Here is an 18,746-nt window from a genome sequence, read left to right as displayed (position 1 = left end):
CCTGAAGGAAAGTCTAGAAACAAAATAATATAGCTACATTTGCTAAAATGAGAAGTGTAATGATTGCTGAAAGGAAATCTAAAGGCCACCTACCTAGACTGTGAGGTAATATATCCATTAAAGCACCACCTCTCATAAAAAAATTTTTTTTAGCCGAAACCGGTTTGGCTCAGTGGATAGAGCGTCGGCCTGCAGACTGAAAGGTCCCAGGTTCGATTCTGGTCAAGGGCATGTACCTGGGTTGCAGGCACATCCCCAGTAGGAGATGTGCAGGAGGCAGCTGATCGATGTTTCTCTCTCATCGATGTTTCTAACTATCTCTCTCCCTTCCTCTCTGTAAAAAATCAATAAAATATATTAAAAAAAATTTTTTTAAAGGTGATTCATTGTATGTGTGGTTAAGTTTTTCAAGAGATTTTGAAATTGAAAACCTCAGTACATATAAATTCCATTCTCCACAGGACATTTGTTGCTAAAAAACAATCATGTGGGAGAGGTGGCATGAGCCAGTCAGCTTTCCCTGTTCCCCTTCCACTGCCAGGTAAAGGGCAAAAGTCCCACACGCTGGGAACCAGACAGACAGCTCAGACTGACCAATGACCCCCTAGGGCCCAGCAAGTCACTTATTTTAAAAACGAAACAATTCTTAATAAAAGGATGCGTATCAGTCTGCTCTTTAGGACTGGGAGGGGATTTCTTAGATCTTTTTCACATCCTAATGAGCATACATTGCAGAAGTAAATCAATGCCAAGGCAAGGCACACGTGTGGAAGTTGAGATACACTTACGAAGTAGCCTGTTCCCAAACTGGAAGGAGCTGAACTCTGCAATAAAGCATAGAGACAAAGTGGAAAATCAGCAATGGTTTTTAACACATTCCAATCCACACAGCTCATTACCAGCCCTTTGCAGGCTTTTCATCACTACATCACACCACCAGTGTATGCTGCCCCTTGTCATCTGCTCCTGCTACAAACACCGTGTTGCTTAATTTTCCCCTTTACATCTCTCAACAACTCAGAGATGCTAACGTGCTATTTACTGAATTCCAAGCTTCTGCGGTGGACGTAATTGCCAATTTATTTGACAGGCAGCTGGGTAATGAATTAATGATGGCATTTCGCCCTGCACTGAGACTAAACAGACACACATCAGCCTGCCTCCCTGACTTGCTGACATTCAATGCCCTGGTCTCAAGCTACTCAGTTTTGTGGCCGCAAAGGGGCAGGCAAGAGGAAAAAGCCCAGACTGACTTGAAAATAAAAAGCCCAGTGGGTCTGGATGACTTTTCCAGCGTATGACCTACTTGCCAGTTTATTCCCTGAAGGCACCAGTTAGCACACACAGAGAGCTTTTCAAAAATGAGACATTTTGTAAACATAATTAGTAGACTGAAATGCAAAGAATGTGTGGGTAAAGGAAAGCAGTAAAATGCACCAGTTTTCTCAAGGTTTTAGGCTCCCATAGTCTGACACATGGAAACTAAAGAACAATAAGTCTAAAAGGTATGTAAGGGCATCACTGCTTTGGGGAAGGAGACCATACAAAGAAGTTGGTTTGGGTTTTAGACTTGCCTGTGAGTCTTTCTTATATGTTTGTTTCTTGCCTCCCCTCCCCCCCTCCAAAAAAAATATCTCAGTACAAATTCTTTAATTTTCTCCTGGCAGGTGTATCTCTCAGTGGTTAGAGCATCAGCCCTAGCACCTAAGGGTCCTAGGCTGGATTCCAGGTCAAGGGCAGGTACCTCGGTTGCAGGTTAGATCCCTGGTCCCTGGGGTGCATGCAGGAGATAATCAATCCATGTGTCTCTCTCACATTGCTCTCTCTCTCTCTCTCCCTCCCTCCCCTCCCATGCTCTCTAAAAAAAAAAAAAAAATCAATGGAAAAAATATCCTAGGGTGATGATTAATACCAAAAAAATTTCTTTACTTTTTAGTATCCTCTATTTGAACAACAGAGGTCCCAAGTAAGCCTGAAACAAAAAGAATGCTAATGCTTAGGTAGTCTTCAAATCTCAGCTAAGGGTCCTTGCAGAAGCAAGGCCTTCCCCCTGACTAGTTTGGGTGGGGTGTTATGCCTTCCCAGGAGTAACCTGACTTCCACTCTGATGCATCAGTTGCTCAATTCACCTGTAGTTCCTCCACCTAATTGTCCTGTGCCTGCTCTGCAAACTATAGGTAGCAGGAATCATCTGGTTTACTAATAATTGCTTCCCCAGAGCTTAGCACAATGCCGATGCATTTTTTAAAAGTATTTGTTGAACTGATGTACATATAAATGAATGTATTTATTGTATGTGGGGGGAAATGATGAATTCAGTATCTGCAAAAATACAGATGCGTTTCTTCTTAATCTTAAACTGTTTCTGAGAAGGAAATACAGTACTGTCAGTGCAAATAGCATTAGTATCAAACAAAGTTAATATGCTCCAGGGCATTCCCAAGTGCAGCTCCCAAAGCCAAACTTTCTTCACCTCTATGTCTTAGACAAGCCCAGGGGAATCACAGATGGTGGATGTGTGATCTTGCACACTGGCCTTGCTTTATAAAAATCCTGCTGCATTCTTGATCCCATAAATGGTACATAGGGAGATCCACAGTAGTCATGGAGACGGCTTCTCCAGCAGTGATTAGCCATGTGACAGCATCACCTGCTTTCAGCACCCAGAGCCTTCCATGGAGCAGAGGAAAGCAAAAACCAGGTAGGGTCTCCACCAGCCTGGAGTCATGCCCCTGGGAGGTTAAATCATCTTAGGATGAATTACTCAAAGAAAACATGGAATTTGTTTATTTCAGGGTTTTTTTTTCTTCCTGCAAATGTTATTTTATCCCAGAAGTACCCCTCCAAACCCACTCCTCACCCCCCCCCGTCCTTCCCCATACACATATCATCTTATTGTATACCAAAGAAAATTACATACTTCAGGTCTCAGAAAGCTCTGTTATACTCATTTTGCATATATATTGTACATTACTCAGGGAGCTGGGTGGAGGAGAGGGCTTTGTTGTGCATATTTGTTCTGGCTATTGTTTATGCAGGTCTGACTGAATGAGGGAACAGTGGGTATCATTTCAATTTCTGATGTCAACATCAAATTACTTATTTAATTTCATGCCTGGCGAAGCATTGTATAGCTACACGCAGAATCATTTCACTTCATTTGTTATGCTGTGTTTTCATGGTGATTGGCTTGCCTTCCAACTGACAGCTTTAATTACGACATGAATTTGATTGCACTGCCGAGGAATTAACATAATGCAACAAAGCATTTAAGGACCCTGCCTTATAACAACCCTACCCCCTCCACACACACACACACAAACACGTCAGACACATAAACACAGATACTAGACCCTCATGTACGTTACAGGTCCACTGGAGTTGCGGGGTTTGCTAGAAAGCATCAGAACCTTAGACTCAGAGGCTACCCACATTCTCCAACCCACTGTAGGAAAAGATTTGTGGTATTAAGTTGTGATTTCTGGACTTGGCAGAAAACTTTGCAGAAAAATTCTCCTGGTTTAGTTTGCCAAATATCCATGATACTGACATTTCCTCCTCTTAGGTCCTTCCCCACCATATTTTCCTTGGCCCATTGCCAGCTACCTTCAATCACTGCTAAATGAATCTGAACAGAAACATCTCTGAAATATAGAGATTACTCCTTTCCAGTTCTACTTTCCCAAGAATCTGACTAAGGCTTTGTATTCAGTGTGGTACTACCCCTTGTAGCTAAAAGTATCTCCACCATCAGATACAGGTGACAAGTTCTGAGACCAGCAATAGAGTAGAGGTCTGTTTCACTGACAGCTGACAACACACATCACATGCCCAAGGCCTTGCTATCCAAAAGTTCCAGAAGAGCCTTGGTCATGAATGCCTAATCTGAGTCTGCATCCAAATATAGCTGCAAACTATTTGTTAGCAGTAACATTTTTCCAAGTCAGAAATTCCATGAATACCGTAAATTATGGGCAACAACAGATTAAGCTACGAAAATGCAATGCGTATAAATACCTTTTTATTTGAAAGATGTTACATTAGTTATACATTTACAGATGTGCATTTAGGGATTGGTGCTGCTCTTTCATGTTAGAGAAGAGACAGACACCAAGACACAAAGGCCTAACCCTGACCACTGAACCATTTGATGAAATAAAGTTGATTTCAACAAATTCTAATGAGAGGAGGGGTCTTCTGTTTTTCTTACAAAACGTCCAAACTATACAGCAAAAATATCCATAAAATCCAGAAAAGCCTATGAATCAAACTGAGGCTTGAAAAGGGACATGTTTTTATACACAATGGAATACTATGCTGCGGTAAAAAAAAAAAAGGAACTCTTGCCTTTTGCAACAGCATGGATGGAACTGGAGAGCATTATGCTAAGTGAAATAAGCCAGTCAGAGAAAGATAAATACCACATGATCTCACTCATTTGTGGATTATAGAGAACAACATAGACTGATGAAAAAGGACAGACCCAAAGACTGAGAAACAGCGATCAGGCTATCAATCACCAGAAGGAAAGTAGGGGAGGGCGGGGGTAAGGGGAAGAGATCAACAGAAGGACTTGTATACATGTATATAAGCCAAACCAATGGACATGGACAACGGGGGGATGGGAGCATGAGTTTGTGTGTGGGGGGGAGGTTGGGGGTTAAAGGGGGGGATGAGGACACATTTGTAATACCTTAACTAATAATAAAAAAAAAAGTTGAAAAAAAAAAGAAAAAAGAAAAGAAAAGGGATATGTTTTAAAAAATGCAACAAAGGCATACAACAGCATCTGAAATGATAGCATGCATTCATGTTTAGGCAAATACTTCCTTCATTCATATTTCTTCAAGTGGCAGACTTGCCAATTCATTCATATTTTCAATGCAGTAGGTAGAAATTAGAGGTATAGAGAGACTGAGAAAATAGAGTAGGAGAAAGTGTTTAGCAGTTTGCATGAGAAGACAAGAGTATCAGAAAACGCCAGCTAGCTGACTGTGTGATATGCGATTTCTGGGCTTATTATAAGCCATCTCCTGTTTAACATGTTTTTTCATTCTGCTGTGTGTTTTTTTGTTTGTTTGTTTTGGGTTTTCTTTTTGTTTCTGTTTTGGTGTTTTTTGCCAATTTGACCACTGCTCTAGCTATCTCTGCAAATTACATACCTCGATCTCATTATGTTGCAAAGGAGAGCTTTCTTACAAACACACTCTGTCTGGTTCAATCTCCAAGCTACCATGGGCTGCAGGAATTGTAATAGGATGCACAGTTGAAAGACATTTTCCAGGAGGGAGAATGTTGCTGCTGACATTCAAGTCTGCAAGTGGATATTCATTAAATGCTCATTCTACTCTTTCTCACTGCCCCCCACCTGACTTTCTCTCCATCTCTGTCACTAAGCTATCCTTGAAGCTACTCATTAAAGTCATGAAGTTAACATTTCTGTGTTAACAGCTTACCTACAACAAGGGATTTCAAAATTGATTATCCATCTAAAATAGATGTGCTCCATTCATTAGAGATCTACACAGAGAGGCCACGGCTACTATTACAGCTCCCTGAGTATGAAATGGATGTGTGCTCCACCCGGAGATGAGATATGTGCTCTGACCCTAGGGCTAATTTAAATAGAATATTTAAAATTGTTCCAAATCACCAGTTGTGTCTGACATTCCTGCCTACCCACCTCCATGTTAATGCTTTTCTCTCTTGGGAGTAAGAAGCATAAGGATCACGGCCAAGTACATTTCTTGCAAAGGTCAGGAGACAAGCTCATTTGTGGATTTCCTGTAGTATTTCAGAAAATAATGACAATTAAAAGAACCTGAAATCTTAATCCTAAGAAATGTATCTTGGGGATACAATTACTAATAGCCGATAAAGATGCAAAATAGTGTATCTGAGTGGGAAAATGAGCTACTAGGAAAATTCAAGTAAAAATGGAAAAGGGACGACAACTTGAAAACAAGCATCAGGTATGATGATTATGGTCACTTGCACCTTCCATTTTCCAACCCTCGGCTCTAACCCACTCCAAGCTGTCACCAGCTCTCAACTATACTCAACAACCTTTATGGCTTTTTGTTTTTTCATTTCATTCTTTATCTGCAGTTTTTCATATAAAAGCCAAAGCAAACATTTTAAAGTAACAATGATAACAACACTCCTTTTAATATCTTCCAGAGGCTTTAAAATAGTAAATCATCTAGTGTGAACAGTGTCCCCGTGACTGCGAGGCTTAATTTTACCTAGGCTACTGGGTATCATGATAGTTGGTCAAACTATTCTGGGTGTCACAGTGAGGATGTTTTTGGATGAGCTTAGCATTTAAATAGAAAGACTGAATAAAGCATACTGCCCCCTCCCTAATGTGTGTGGTCTTCAGTTTAATAAAACAAACAATAATCAACCTCAGAATAGGAGGGAATTCCTCTGTCCCACTGTCCTCTAGCTGTAACAACAGTGTTTTCCTGCTTTCAGGCACAAACTGGAAGAAACACTGACTCTTCCTGGGTCTCGAGCATTTCGGCCTTTGGACTGGAACTAACCACCAGCTCTCCTGGGTCTCCAGCTTGCCGAATGCAGATCATGAGATTGTCAGCCTCCATCATTGTATATGTCCATACATTCTATTCGCTCTGTTTCTCTTGAGTGCCCTGATAGAATGCCCTTGTTTAGAAATAGGATCTTTAAAAGATGAAGTCACACGGGATTAAGGTGGGCCCTAAAGCCAATGACCGTTGGCCCTCTCGGAGAGGGAAAGGCACACAGAGCTACAGACAGAATAGAAGGCCATGTGAAGACAGAGGCAGACACTGGGCTGACAGAGTGAAGCGCCAGGAGCACGGAGGACCGGCAGAGCCACCGGCAGCGGAGAGGAAGGACAGGATGCTTCTCTAAAGGCTTCAGCAGGGTTCAGAGGCCTGCTGGCACCTTAGTTTTGGACTTCTGGCCTTGAAAACTATGAGATAATCTATTTCTTTTGTTTGTTTTAAACCACTCACTCTGTGGTCACTCAGTACAGCAGCCCTACAAACTAATGTAATACCGAGCCTCCTGACCACAGGCCAGGAGGGGAACAGAAAATCGGCAGTCCTTCACAGGTCTGGATTGGATTCTCTTCTTAGACACAGAGACACTCACTGCTGGAGCAGCCAGAATCTGTTTCTCCCCTAACAGTGGAGGGTAAGTATGTGATCAGCCCCTGTGTTCGTTCACCGCACTCGAGCCAACCAGCCTTTTCTTTCCCTCAAACATGTCACGCTTGCTTTGACTTAGGGCCTTGCACTTGCTGTTTTTATTGCCTGGTGTGCTTTTCCTTCAGATCTTCACAAGTTACCCAGGCTGTTCTTCATTCAGGCTTCAGCTCAATGTCACCTACACAGAAAGGACTAATCCAATCTCCCTAGTTAAAACAGCAACAGGCACCCTTCCACCTTCCATCGCTGTTTCGTTTACCTCATTAAATGTATCATATCAGAAATAATTTTATTGTTTGCTCACAGGCGTGTTTTTCCTCCCCTGATAGAACGGAAACTTCACAAGGGCAGTGACATCATCTTGTTCACCATTCAGCCTCAAGTGCCCAGAATTATCCCTGGCACCTAAAAGGTACCAATAAGGATTTCTGGACAATCAAAACACTGACAATTCTAAGAAAACACACACATATATGGTATAGGAAAGGGAAAGGCATACATAAACTTTTAGGGGGAAAATATGGCACAAATAAAAATAAGAGAAAAAAGGAGAAATAAAATATCAAAAATCCTCCAAAGGTCTGATTAGATGTATTTCCTAAACTACAAAGAAGCTCATTGATGGTACTGCCTGTTCTGTTTCTTCCTTACAGTGGCTAGCAAAACTTTCATAAAGGTTTGGGGAGAGGGTAGGAAGAAAAGAGGATAGGCTAGACGCTTGCATCGATGGATGAAATATGGCATGGTGGGGCAGATAAGTTAATAAAGCCCCCCAAACTGGGAAGAAACTGAAGAAATAATCAACTGTGATCAGGGTAAATGAACTAAAAGACTACACAGAACAGTCACACTAGAGAACTGTTTAGCACAAGACTTATGAGAATTCAATCCCTTTTCACTATTCTCTGGAATGTTTTAATTCCTTCAAAGTTTTGAACACTTAGAAAGTATTAAATATATTTCTGCCCTCAGAGCACTCAGTCAAAAGATCTCAATGACTGTGTAATACTATGCTCTTGTCCACTGACCTAATGTGGCTTTCAATTTCTCTGCTCTATGATGAAATTGAGACTACTAACTAATCCTGTAAAAACTTCCAGTGTCAATAAGATCTTATATTTAAAAAGAAAATCTCAGCCCTAGCTGGTCTGGCTCAGAGGATAGAGTGTCGGTCTGTAGACTGAAGGGACCTATGTTTGGTTCCAGTCAAGGGCACATGCCTGGGTGGCCGGCTGGATCCCCAGTGGGGGGCGTGCAGGAGGCAGCTGATCAATGATTCTCTCTCATCATTGATGTTTCTATCTCTCTCTCCCCTCTCCCTTCCTCTCTGAAATCAATATATGTGTAAATAAAATCTCAGAAGAACAGCTCCTTGAGTATTAAGTATTGTTGTTAACAACATAGGTAAGGATATATTGTTATAGTTTTATTATTTTAATTTATAGTGGTATCACAAAATTAATGAAATATAAACAAAGAAATATTCTTATCCACTCATACTCATAGCAAAGACTGAGTGAATTGACATTATTCAATATTAAAAGGGGAGGAAAATATCTATAATTAAGATATTAAGAGTACTATATAAATAATTATACTTTGTTTATTCCACTTAATTCTTGTAAGAATTCAATGTTGCATGCATCAACTATTACCCTAAATCTCACAAACTTTCCTGAGAGGTGTAGGAAGGTAGCTGGTTTTTGTGGTTGTCCACCTTCGCTGATGGAGAAGTAGATGGGTGATTTTTATAGGAATGACTCAGTGTACTACAATGGTCTCCAATCTTTCATGCTTATGAACACTTCTCAGTAAAAAGCTTTGAGCACATTTCTAAAATGTTTATAAGTTATAGAAACAAACTACTCCATGATTATTAAACTGGGTATTAGCAAAATTTAATTTCTTTTTCAGACAAAAAATAAATATGTACTATCATTTAATACACTAATCATCGTATACACCAGAATGAAGAAACTGCTTTGGAGCATAAAAAAAGAAGAAAACAAGAGGCAATGGGTTTGCTCCTATTATACATCCTAACGCTGCTGCTTCTTGAAACTCAAGGACAGAATTGCTGCCTTCTTAAGAGTATTATCTCACTTACTCTGTTAATGTTTCTGTGTTGGTATCAATAATAAAATTTCCTATATACTTGATCTATTTTACAAGAAAGTTTCCAAGTGTTGCTCTCAGGGGCAAAGATGGGTTACGAATCCTGTTATATGACATGTTGGGGAAGAAGGCTAGAGTGTCCGAAGAGGGCCGGGTGGTGCTGGGAAGTGGTAAAGGGGAATCAAGCCTTTTGGTGGGGGGAGGATGAAGAGCTGAAAGATCCTTCAAGAGGCATGGTGTGTTCTCACAAGGGTTTCTCCCCCAGAAATAGGCAGTGCTACACCGGGGAGATGACATCATTTAACTCTGGGCTATTTATAATTTCTTCACCCATGAGATTGGTAATAATCCCTTTCTGCGATTTTATTTCTGTTAGAAGGGGTGACTAACAAGCCAATTACTTGGCAAGAGAAGGAACTGAATTTCCTGACTGTTTCTAAGGTGACAAATACTCCCTCCTACCTTATATTTTGTTAAAATACATTTTAGGTCAAACTAGAAAATGGAATGACACAGTAACGCAAGGCTCAACCATGTGTACATGAAGAAAGGGTGAACTTATACCTGAATATACAAAGTGATATGAAGTGTAGTGTAGGGAATTGAGACTTTACCCAAGGGATGTAAGGTTTGGTGGTTCTGTTTGATTTCTTTTTAAATACTTACATCGCTGAGTCTTTCCCGAGAGCTGCTCCTGTGGAAACCCTTGGATTCTCCACTGGCGCTTTCACTGTCACTGTCCCTGCAGCTGTTCTGTCCTGGCTTGAGCTAAAGACAAAAGAAAAGAGAAACAAGAAGAGTCAGCGTTCTCCCCTCAAAGGATTGTTGCTTCGCGCCGGTCTGTAAGCCTCATCAGAAGTGAATAACTTTAAGTCTTGATCTTAAACGTTCTTCTCAGTTTCTGAATACTGTCAGGCAAGTTGCCATAGAGAGAAACACAGACGGTAGGATAAGCAAAACATTTACCATAGAATGCTGATGTAGATAAAAGAGTGAGCAAGCTTCAAATAAACACTTGAAAAGTCTAACAAGGGTCCATAAATCTTAGAAAGTAATCTTCCCTCAAAGTTTTCCTCTGTTTCATTGTGATTGTTGGTCAAAAATAAAAAGACCCAGAACAATGGCCAGATTACACCAACTATAATTTCCCACCTTGTTTCTCCTGTCCTCTTCTAATAAACAACAGAACAGGAGAAAAACCAAGGCTTTCCCATTCTAGGAGAAAATGATGAGATGCTGGGTGCTAACCGTAACCACTGGGAAGACACTTAATAATCCTGTTTGTTGAAGCAACGTTCTGGAGGTCTCCTGCTTGATATTTAAAAGTCCCAGGTTAAGACATACAGTTTGAGAAAATTAAGCCAGCACTCATTCAACAAACAGGTATTAAGTCCACAACTGGGCCTGGTAGTAAGCATTAGAGATATGGTGACAAACAAACAAAAAAGTCTCTACACATTTACGCAGCTCTGGTTTTCCAATAAACGAGTCAAACACATAAGGAAGATCGGTCTGTCTATGATGTCATCACCAACCAAATTTGCAGAAATCCCAAGCAATTTGATGAAGGTTACAAGACACAGCCCCTTTACAATGTGCTCAATCTAGCAAATGAAATAAAGTGCAAGACATGTAAGTATAACCATACAAGAAAATACTTGCTAAATGAAAACCAAAAATTAGCCAGTGACCACCGAGGAAAGTGATTTTTGAAGCCATCGATTTTGAAAGAGGACTGAGCTCAGAGGATTTGGCTGAGAGGAGAGAAGACAATCCTGATGGGAGAAAAGCAGAAAGCAAAGGCAGGGAAAGTGACTTGCCAGGAAATGATTCAGGTCTTCTCAGAAACAGAATGAGAAGACATGTTTGGGGAGAAAATAGAAAGAAATCTTAGAGAGGGGTGCATGGACCAGAACATGGATAGTCTCAATCAAAGCAAAAGTTCCATTTTTCTGGGAAGGAGGGAACCTCTGAGAGCAGGACCAGATAACAGGTAGTAAAACGTTTATCTGCAGGTTTTCATATGGCTCTGGGGCCAAGGGATAAGATGAACAAAATGAATGGAGACTGAATCTGTATTACATTTCTGTATCTTTAATGTGCTTCTTTAAAGACTGAAGTGCAGACCCCACTTTTTAAAAAATGTTTTTATTGATTTTTAGAGAGACAGAAACATCGATGAGAAAGAAACCATCTATCAGCTACCTCCTGCACCTATTGGGGACTGAGCCGGCAACCTGGGTATGTGCCCTGACTAGAAATTCACTTGTGACCTCTTGGTTCATGGGTCCATGCGCAACCACTGAGCCATACCAGCAGGGCCAGTACTACTTTTGATCATACCACCTAATTACATATTTCCAGATCCCCACTATGTAGAGCATTCTTTTTAGCTTTCATACTTTCTACAAATCCACTTTTTTTTTTTTAAATCCTCACCCAGGACACGTTTTTTCATTGATTCTAGAGAGAGAGAAAGGGAGAGGGAGAAAGAGAGAAGCATCAATGTGAGATAGAAACATCCATCAGCTGCCTCACACATGGGCCCCAACCAGGGATTGAACCCGCAACCTGGGTATGTGCCCTGACTGGGAATTGAACCCGTAAACCTTTAGTGCATGGGACAATGCTCTAATCCAGCCGTGGGCAAACTATGGCCCGCGGGCCGGATCCGGCCTGTTTGAAATGAATAAAAGTAAAAAAAAAAAAGACCGTACCCTTTTATGTAATGATGTTTACTTTGAATTTATATTAGTTCACACAAACACTCCATCCATGCTTTTGTTCCGGCCCTCCGGTCCAGTTTAAGAACCCATGGTGGCCCTCGAGTCAAAAAGTTTGCCCACCCCTGCTCTAATCACACAGCAACTCCAGCCAGGGCTCTACAAATCCATTTTTATTATTTCCTTCTAAACATTATTCTCCAGAAGTCTTCTCTAATGGAACCCTAAAAGTGATGCTAATTCTGCTTTGTATCCTCCTCAGCCTTTAAGTATTTTGTCTCCTCCTAAGTTATTGCTAAACTTGCTAATTCTCAGTTAATCCAGATGCAAGCTCTATGAGCCTTTCTTATTACTATGGAATATAAGTTCAGAATATTGTCATTCTATTCAAGTATTCATTTTTATACTTAGGGGATTTAATCTAAAATGAACATCACTTTCACTTTCTTGAACAAGCCATGTCCATTTCTGTTCTCCACTTTTTCACACTGGATTTCCTCTTTCTGGCATGCTCATCCTCACATTCTCTGCGCTCTTCAGGCCAAGATTTTTTTTAAAGCTCATAGATAGTATATCCTCCACCATGGTCTTTGAAGAAATCTTTCTTTATAAATTCATTTTTTAATATATGCCCTCACAGTTAGCTAGCATAACATTCTATCATATATTTTCAAGTTTAAAGCAGACTACTATTAAATGTTTGCACTGATGATAAAATCTGTATGTGGAGAGGCCCCCTTAATTTATAAGCAATGTCAGAAATCTCACCTCACTGGATCTCTGAGTTAAGCAACATAGGTAAAGGTACCTCCAATGTGTAGATGAAGAAACAAATAAAACCAGAGATGTGCTCAGAAGTAGGCATGAAATCTAGAACTAAACCCATGTCTCTACTGCCTACTGCTCACTTCATTCAAATCTTAGTGCCCATTGATTTTTTTAAAATATATTTTTATTGATTTTTCAGAAAGAGGGAAAGGGAGAGGGATAGAGGAAAGAACCATCGATGAGAGAGAAAGATCAATCGGCTGCCTCCTGCATGCCCCTAATGGAATGGAGCCCACAATCTGAGCATGTGCCCTGACCTAGAATGGAACAGGGACCTCTTGGTTCCTGAGTTTACGCTCAACCACTGAGTCACACCAGCTGCACCTTAGTATGCATTTAAGTATTTACATTTAACATGGAAATAATGAGTCTGCAGTATGTTAGTATCTCCATAGAATATATTCTAAATACATGTTTAGTACTTAACTACATTCACAAGAAAGAACTCTTATAAGGTGATATCTGATCAAGAGATGTTTATAAAAACTCAGTCCCCCAACTAAGAAGAAAAATAAAGATCCAAGGAATAAAGGGTATCAGGGTGTGAAGACTTTTTCTAGTATCTAACTGGCCTAGCAAACTGTGGACTTTGCATATGGATCTTTTCCATGTTTTTGCATGGAAGGAAAATGATACAAGGCCCAATAAGAGACTCCAGTGGACTTGACATAAATTATCTGACTAACTGTTGATCTGGGCTAAGGGCAAAACGCAAGAAGAACTGAGATGAAGCAGTTTGCTAGTCTTCCCTGTGCCCTGCCAGCAAAAGCACTTCAGTGAATTTTCTTGGGAGAGTCTTACAAAAAATCCACCCTTACACTACCCCTTTCTCCTCCAAAGCCAGGCTCAAGTTTAAAGGAAACTTAGGATTTTAAACTGTCAGACAGCTCAATATTTCAAAGAAATGGATTGACTATAGTAAGTACTAAAGCTAAACCACATGATTTCAGGCAAAAGAAGTATTCACTCTTAATCCCATGAATATATTTAAAACTGGCATTTTCAGCCACATCCAATGGATCATTTGGGGTAGCATAACTAACTCAAAAGTTGTAATCCTTCACCTGAAATTCCCAGCTATTTCCTACAACCAAGAGACATTACAAAGGCCAGGTGTTGGCTTAAACATTTAAAGGCCTAAGAAAAATCAATCTGCTTACATTGATTTGTCCTAGCATCCATGGCGGCTCTGTTATAAGAAAGCATTGCTCTAACTGATGCAATGAGTTTTCTTACTATCAGCATATAAATACTTCAACACCTCGTTTATTTGAAAATTACTGTAATTCACTCTCTAGTTCCAGAACTTTCTTCCCATCAGAGGAGTATATATTTCAGTCACCAGTATTAAAACAAACGAGACAAAATGAAAGGATACTAATGTCTGGCATGAGTGGCAGTAATTATATCGATAAGATTAATATCTTTTATAAAATGAAGCCATTTCGTTTTTCATTAGATTTCACTGTCAACAATATATTCTCCACACTCTGAAACTGTGATCTCGTTACAGACTTAACTGTTATTAATGGCTAATTAGGAAAATAACGATCCATGGTTTTATCACTGCTAATGAACATATAACAAAGTCTCATCTCCCTGGACTGAGTGAAAGGTAGAGCAATTCTGCACACATCTGCCAAGATTTGTGAGCCAGGCTATGATCATTTTTTCAGCTTGAGTATGGAGAGTTCCAGCAAGATACTAGCTGCTCAGCAGGTGTCATTAACCCTTCAAGCAAAATTTATAGGAGAATAAAGTATGTAGGGAAGATGTCTATGCCTGGAACTCCCGAGGAATGATGTAAATTATGCAGTGTAATACAGAAGATCATCCAATTATGCAGTGCAATGCAGAAGAGCATTCCACAGTTTTGGTTCCTCAAAGTGGCATAAATCCTATCTCAGACTGCTGAGTTCTCCTGTAAGGATCTAAATAAATTCTATATAAGGTTTTTAACATGTGTCAATAAGCACAGAATTTTCTCTCAAAGGAATTTTGAAATACACCTTCATTAAAACAGTAAGAATTTAATCTCATAAATTTTTTTTTCCAAAAAATAATTGTCCACAATGGGGAGGGTTTAATAGATTGGGTGGCATGTGTACTATTTTATTCCTTAGGCTTTAAAAAGTATTTCAGATGAGATATAGAGAACCAAACTCAAGAACTTAACGATAGCTCTGCTGGCATGGCTGAGTGGTTGAGGGTCTTCCTATGAACCATGAGGTCACTTTTCGATTCCAGGTCAGGGCACATGCCCAGATTACGGGCTCGATCTCCAGTGTTGGGTATGCAGGAGACAGCTGATCAATGATTCTCTTTCATCATTGATGTTTCTATCTCTCTCTTCCTCTCCCTTCCTCTTTAAAATAAATAAAAATATTTTTAAAAATGAAAATTATAAACATGTAAGTAAAATAATTTGCAGGACCTATAAAATATGTGCTAGAGGTTTAACTCGTGTATTTTCCATTAAATGAAAAATAAAAGAAATAACCTAATTATAGAGATTAAAAAGAACATAAAGAAATAAGAAAAACAAAACAAAACAAAACACAACTATAGCGAAAAGTAAAGGAAGATTATCTACTTATATAAAGACCCTGGGTGTAACATCACGACCCAAGGCGCGACCAACCGGAAGGAAGTGAGTCCTGCAGGGGTTGTATTGGAAAGGGCTGCGCCCTCCCCCAGCTGTTTCCCCAGGAGGGCGAGGTTTCAGGCAGGAACCCCCCCCCCCCCTCAGAGCAGAGCCTGGAAGTACTGAGTCCTGGGTTGCCTTGCCAAGGGCTGCGCCCTTCCAGAGCTGTTTCCTGTGAGGCTTGAGGCAAGAACTCACCCTCGGAGCACGAGGAGCAACCAGCAGCAGTCAGTCCTGGGTTGCTGAGGCGGAGACCACAGTGTGGTAGAACTCTGGGTCTGGCCCAACAGTGGGCGTGGCCGGCCTTCAAAGCAGACCATGAGAGTAGGGAGGAGGCAGCCCCATTCCTCACAGAATCTGCTGTTGGGTAGCTTGCTGTCAGTGGCCTGCCAGCCAGGAATCCCATTCACCTGCACCTTGGACCCTGAGAGGAGGGAGGAGGGAGCCCCATTCCTCACGGAATCGACAGGTGGCCAGCTTGCCGTCAGGGGCCTGCCAGCTAGGAATCCTATTCACCTGCAGATCTGTATAAAGTTTTAATACATTATATTAGAGGTCGTGTTGGTACTGTTTTACCCACAGCGTCTACAGGAATTGCTGCAAATTTACTTCTCGGTGGAAGCACCTTTCATTCCCAATATAAATTACCGATTCCATTAAATGAAACTTCAATTTCTAGACTCGATATAAACAGTGAAGTTGCTAAAACTATTAAAAAGGCCCAACTTCTCATTATTGATGAATGCACCATAGCATCCAGTCATGCTATAAACGCCATAGACAGATTACTAAGAGAAATTATGTGTCTGAATGTTGTATTTGGTGAGAAAGTTCTCCTTCTTGGAGGGGATTTTCAACAATGTCTCAGTATTGTACTGCATGCAATGGGATCAGCCAGAGTACAAACGAGTGCAAAGTACTGCAATGTTTGGGGATGTTTCAGAAAGTTGTCTCTTACAACAAATATGAGATCAGAGAATTCTGCTTATAGTGGATGGTTAGTAAAACTTGGAGATGGCAAACTTGATAGTTTTCATTTAGGAATGGATATTATTGAAATCCCTGTGAAATGATTTGTAATGGATCTATTATTGAAGCTACCTTTGAAAATACTATATATACAGATAATATTAAAATATATCTAAATGTGTAATTCTTTGTCCAAAAAATGAGCATGTTGAAAAATTACATGAAGAAATTTTGGATATACTCGATGGAGATTTTCACACATATTTGAGTGATGATTCCATTGATTCCACAGATGATGCTGAAAAGGAACATTTTCCCATCAAATTTCTTAATAGTATTACTCCTTCGGGAATGCCGTGTAATAAATTAAAATTGAAAGTGGGTGCAATCATCATGCTATTGAGAAATCTTAATAGTAAATGGGGTCTTTGTAATTGTACCAGATTTATTATCAAAAGATTATGACCTAACATTATCGAAGATGAAGTATTAACAGGATCTGCAGAGGGAGAGGTTGTTCTGATTCCAAGAATTAATTTGTCCCCATCTGACACTGGCCTCCCATTTAAATTGATTCGATGACGGTTTCCCATGTTGCCAGCATTTGTGATGACTATTAATAAATCACAAGGACAAACTCTAGACAGAGTAGGCATATTCCTACCTGAACCCGTTTTTGCACATGGTCAGTTATATGTTGTTTTCTCTCGAGTTTGAAGAGCATGTGACATTACAGGTAAAGTTATAAATACTTCATCACAAGGGAAATTAGTCAAGCACTCTGAAAGTGTTTTCACTCTTAATGTGGTGTACTGGGAGATATTAGTAAAAGGCGAAAGATTTATGCAATCTGAAGAGAAACCAGAGTATAAGGGAGATATTAGAATAAGTTTAATCACTTTATCAGTCATTGTTTGCATCACTATTGTTTTTATATCATATTTTTGTTGTTTTCATATCATGTTTTTGTTGTTTTCATATCATGTTTTTGTCGTTTTTATATCATGCCTCTGTTGTTGTTATATCATTTTGTTACTGTTTATTTATTAATAAATTTATATATTATTTTCATATACATTTTACTAATTTCCTTTCATCTCTCACACTTCTATTATAGAGAAAGGGCAAATAGCAATATTAAAATATCTCCACTAATTAATTCCCTTTTTAAAAAATATATATTTTATTAATTTTTTAAAGAGAGGAAGGGAGAGGGATAGAGAGTTAGAAACATCGATGAGAGAAAAACATCTATCAGCTGCCTCCTGCACACTCCCCACTGGGGATGTGCCCGCAACCAAGGTACATGCTCTTGACCGGAATCGAATCTGGACCCTTGAGTCCGTAGGCTGATGCTCTATCCACTGAGCCAAACTTGTTAGGGCAATTAATTCCCTTTTAATGTGCATGAATTTCATGCACCAGGCTACTAGTAAAAATATAAATAACATAATGAATTGAAAATTAAAATATTGTACAATTAATAAAGTAGAGTAAAACTGAGAAACCTCGTACAAACCTAAGAATAAAAAGAGATAAAAAGCAACACCAAACATGAAAATAATATATCATTATATAATAATGTGATAACAAGACACACTTATATATAAAATATAATAGGCACAAATCTAAATTATAGCAGTAAACATTATTCTTTGGTACTGTCAAAGTAATAATCAAATATTTTAAAATTTTAAAGAAAATTTAACAAAATTTGATTCAGAGCATGTAAAAAATATGCAAAGCTAATCTATGCCAAAATCTGATAATAACAAAACAAAAAGGGAAATATGGAATAATATTCTTAATTAAAAGAGCTGCTAAAATATGATGAAATATAATAATTTGAACTTAATAAAATCTAACAGAATTTTTCACAAAAATATGAGTTCATTAATTTGCAAGTGGGCACCATGAGCTTTTTGAAGCAATGGCAAAGTTCTGAAATTGAAGTATGATGCTGGTTGCATAACTCTTAAATTTAGTAAAATTCATTAAATTGTACATTTACACTAAGTGGATTTTATGGGATGTAACATATTTCAATAAAGCAATTTATTTTTAAAAAGCAAAAGATCCCATCAGTTTAATTTCTTCAAGTCAACAGTGCCATATAAAATCTACTCACAGGGTAAACAGGGGCAAGTATCTTGAGGGCCCCCTTGGGTTCCTGCCTAACACAGTGAGTTTACAAAGGTAAGAAAAGGAGAAATTGCCTCTAGATCCATGTATCATAAAATGACTCCAATGGAATCCAGAAAGTTTTATTAA

General features: G+C 39.4%; 1 protein-coding gene across 3 annotated transcripts in view; it reads right to left on the bottom strand.

The window, feature by feature from the left end:
* The window catches only part of AUTS2 (activator of transcription and developmental regulator AUTS2), a gene marked incomplete at its 5' end in the record, with an annotated part of 1,127,567 nt that overhangs the window by 584,566 nt on the left and 524,255 nt on the right, over positions 1-18,746 (bottom strand). For all 3 annotated transcript variants that reach the window (XM_081090564.1, XM_081090566.1, XM_081090565.1), the window contains 2 exons: positions 789-824; positions 9,978-10,079. In XM_081090564.1, the coding sequence (XP_080946690.1) occupies positions 789-824; positions 9,978-10,079 (138 nt within the window). The remainder of the gene's footprint in view (positions 1-788; positions 825-9,977; positions 10,080-18,746) is intronic.

The sequence above is a fragment of the Myotis nattereri genome (assembly GCF_964212035.1).
Source record: "Myotis nattereri genome assembly, chromosome: 4".
Taxonomy (NCBI): Eukaryota; Metazoa; Chordata; class Mammalia; order Chiroptera; family Vespertilionidae; genus Myotis; species Myotis nattereri.
This window is presented reverse-complemented; position numbering and strand designations above follow the sequence as displayed.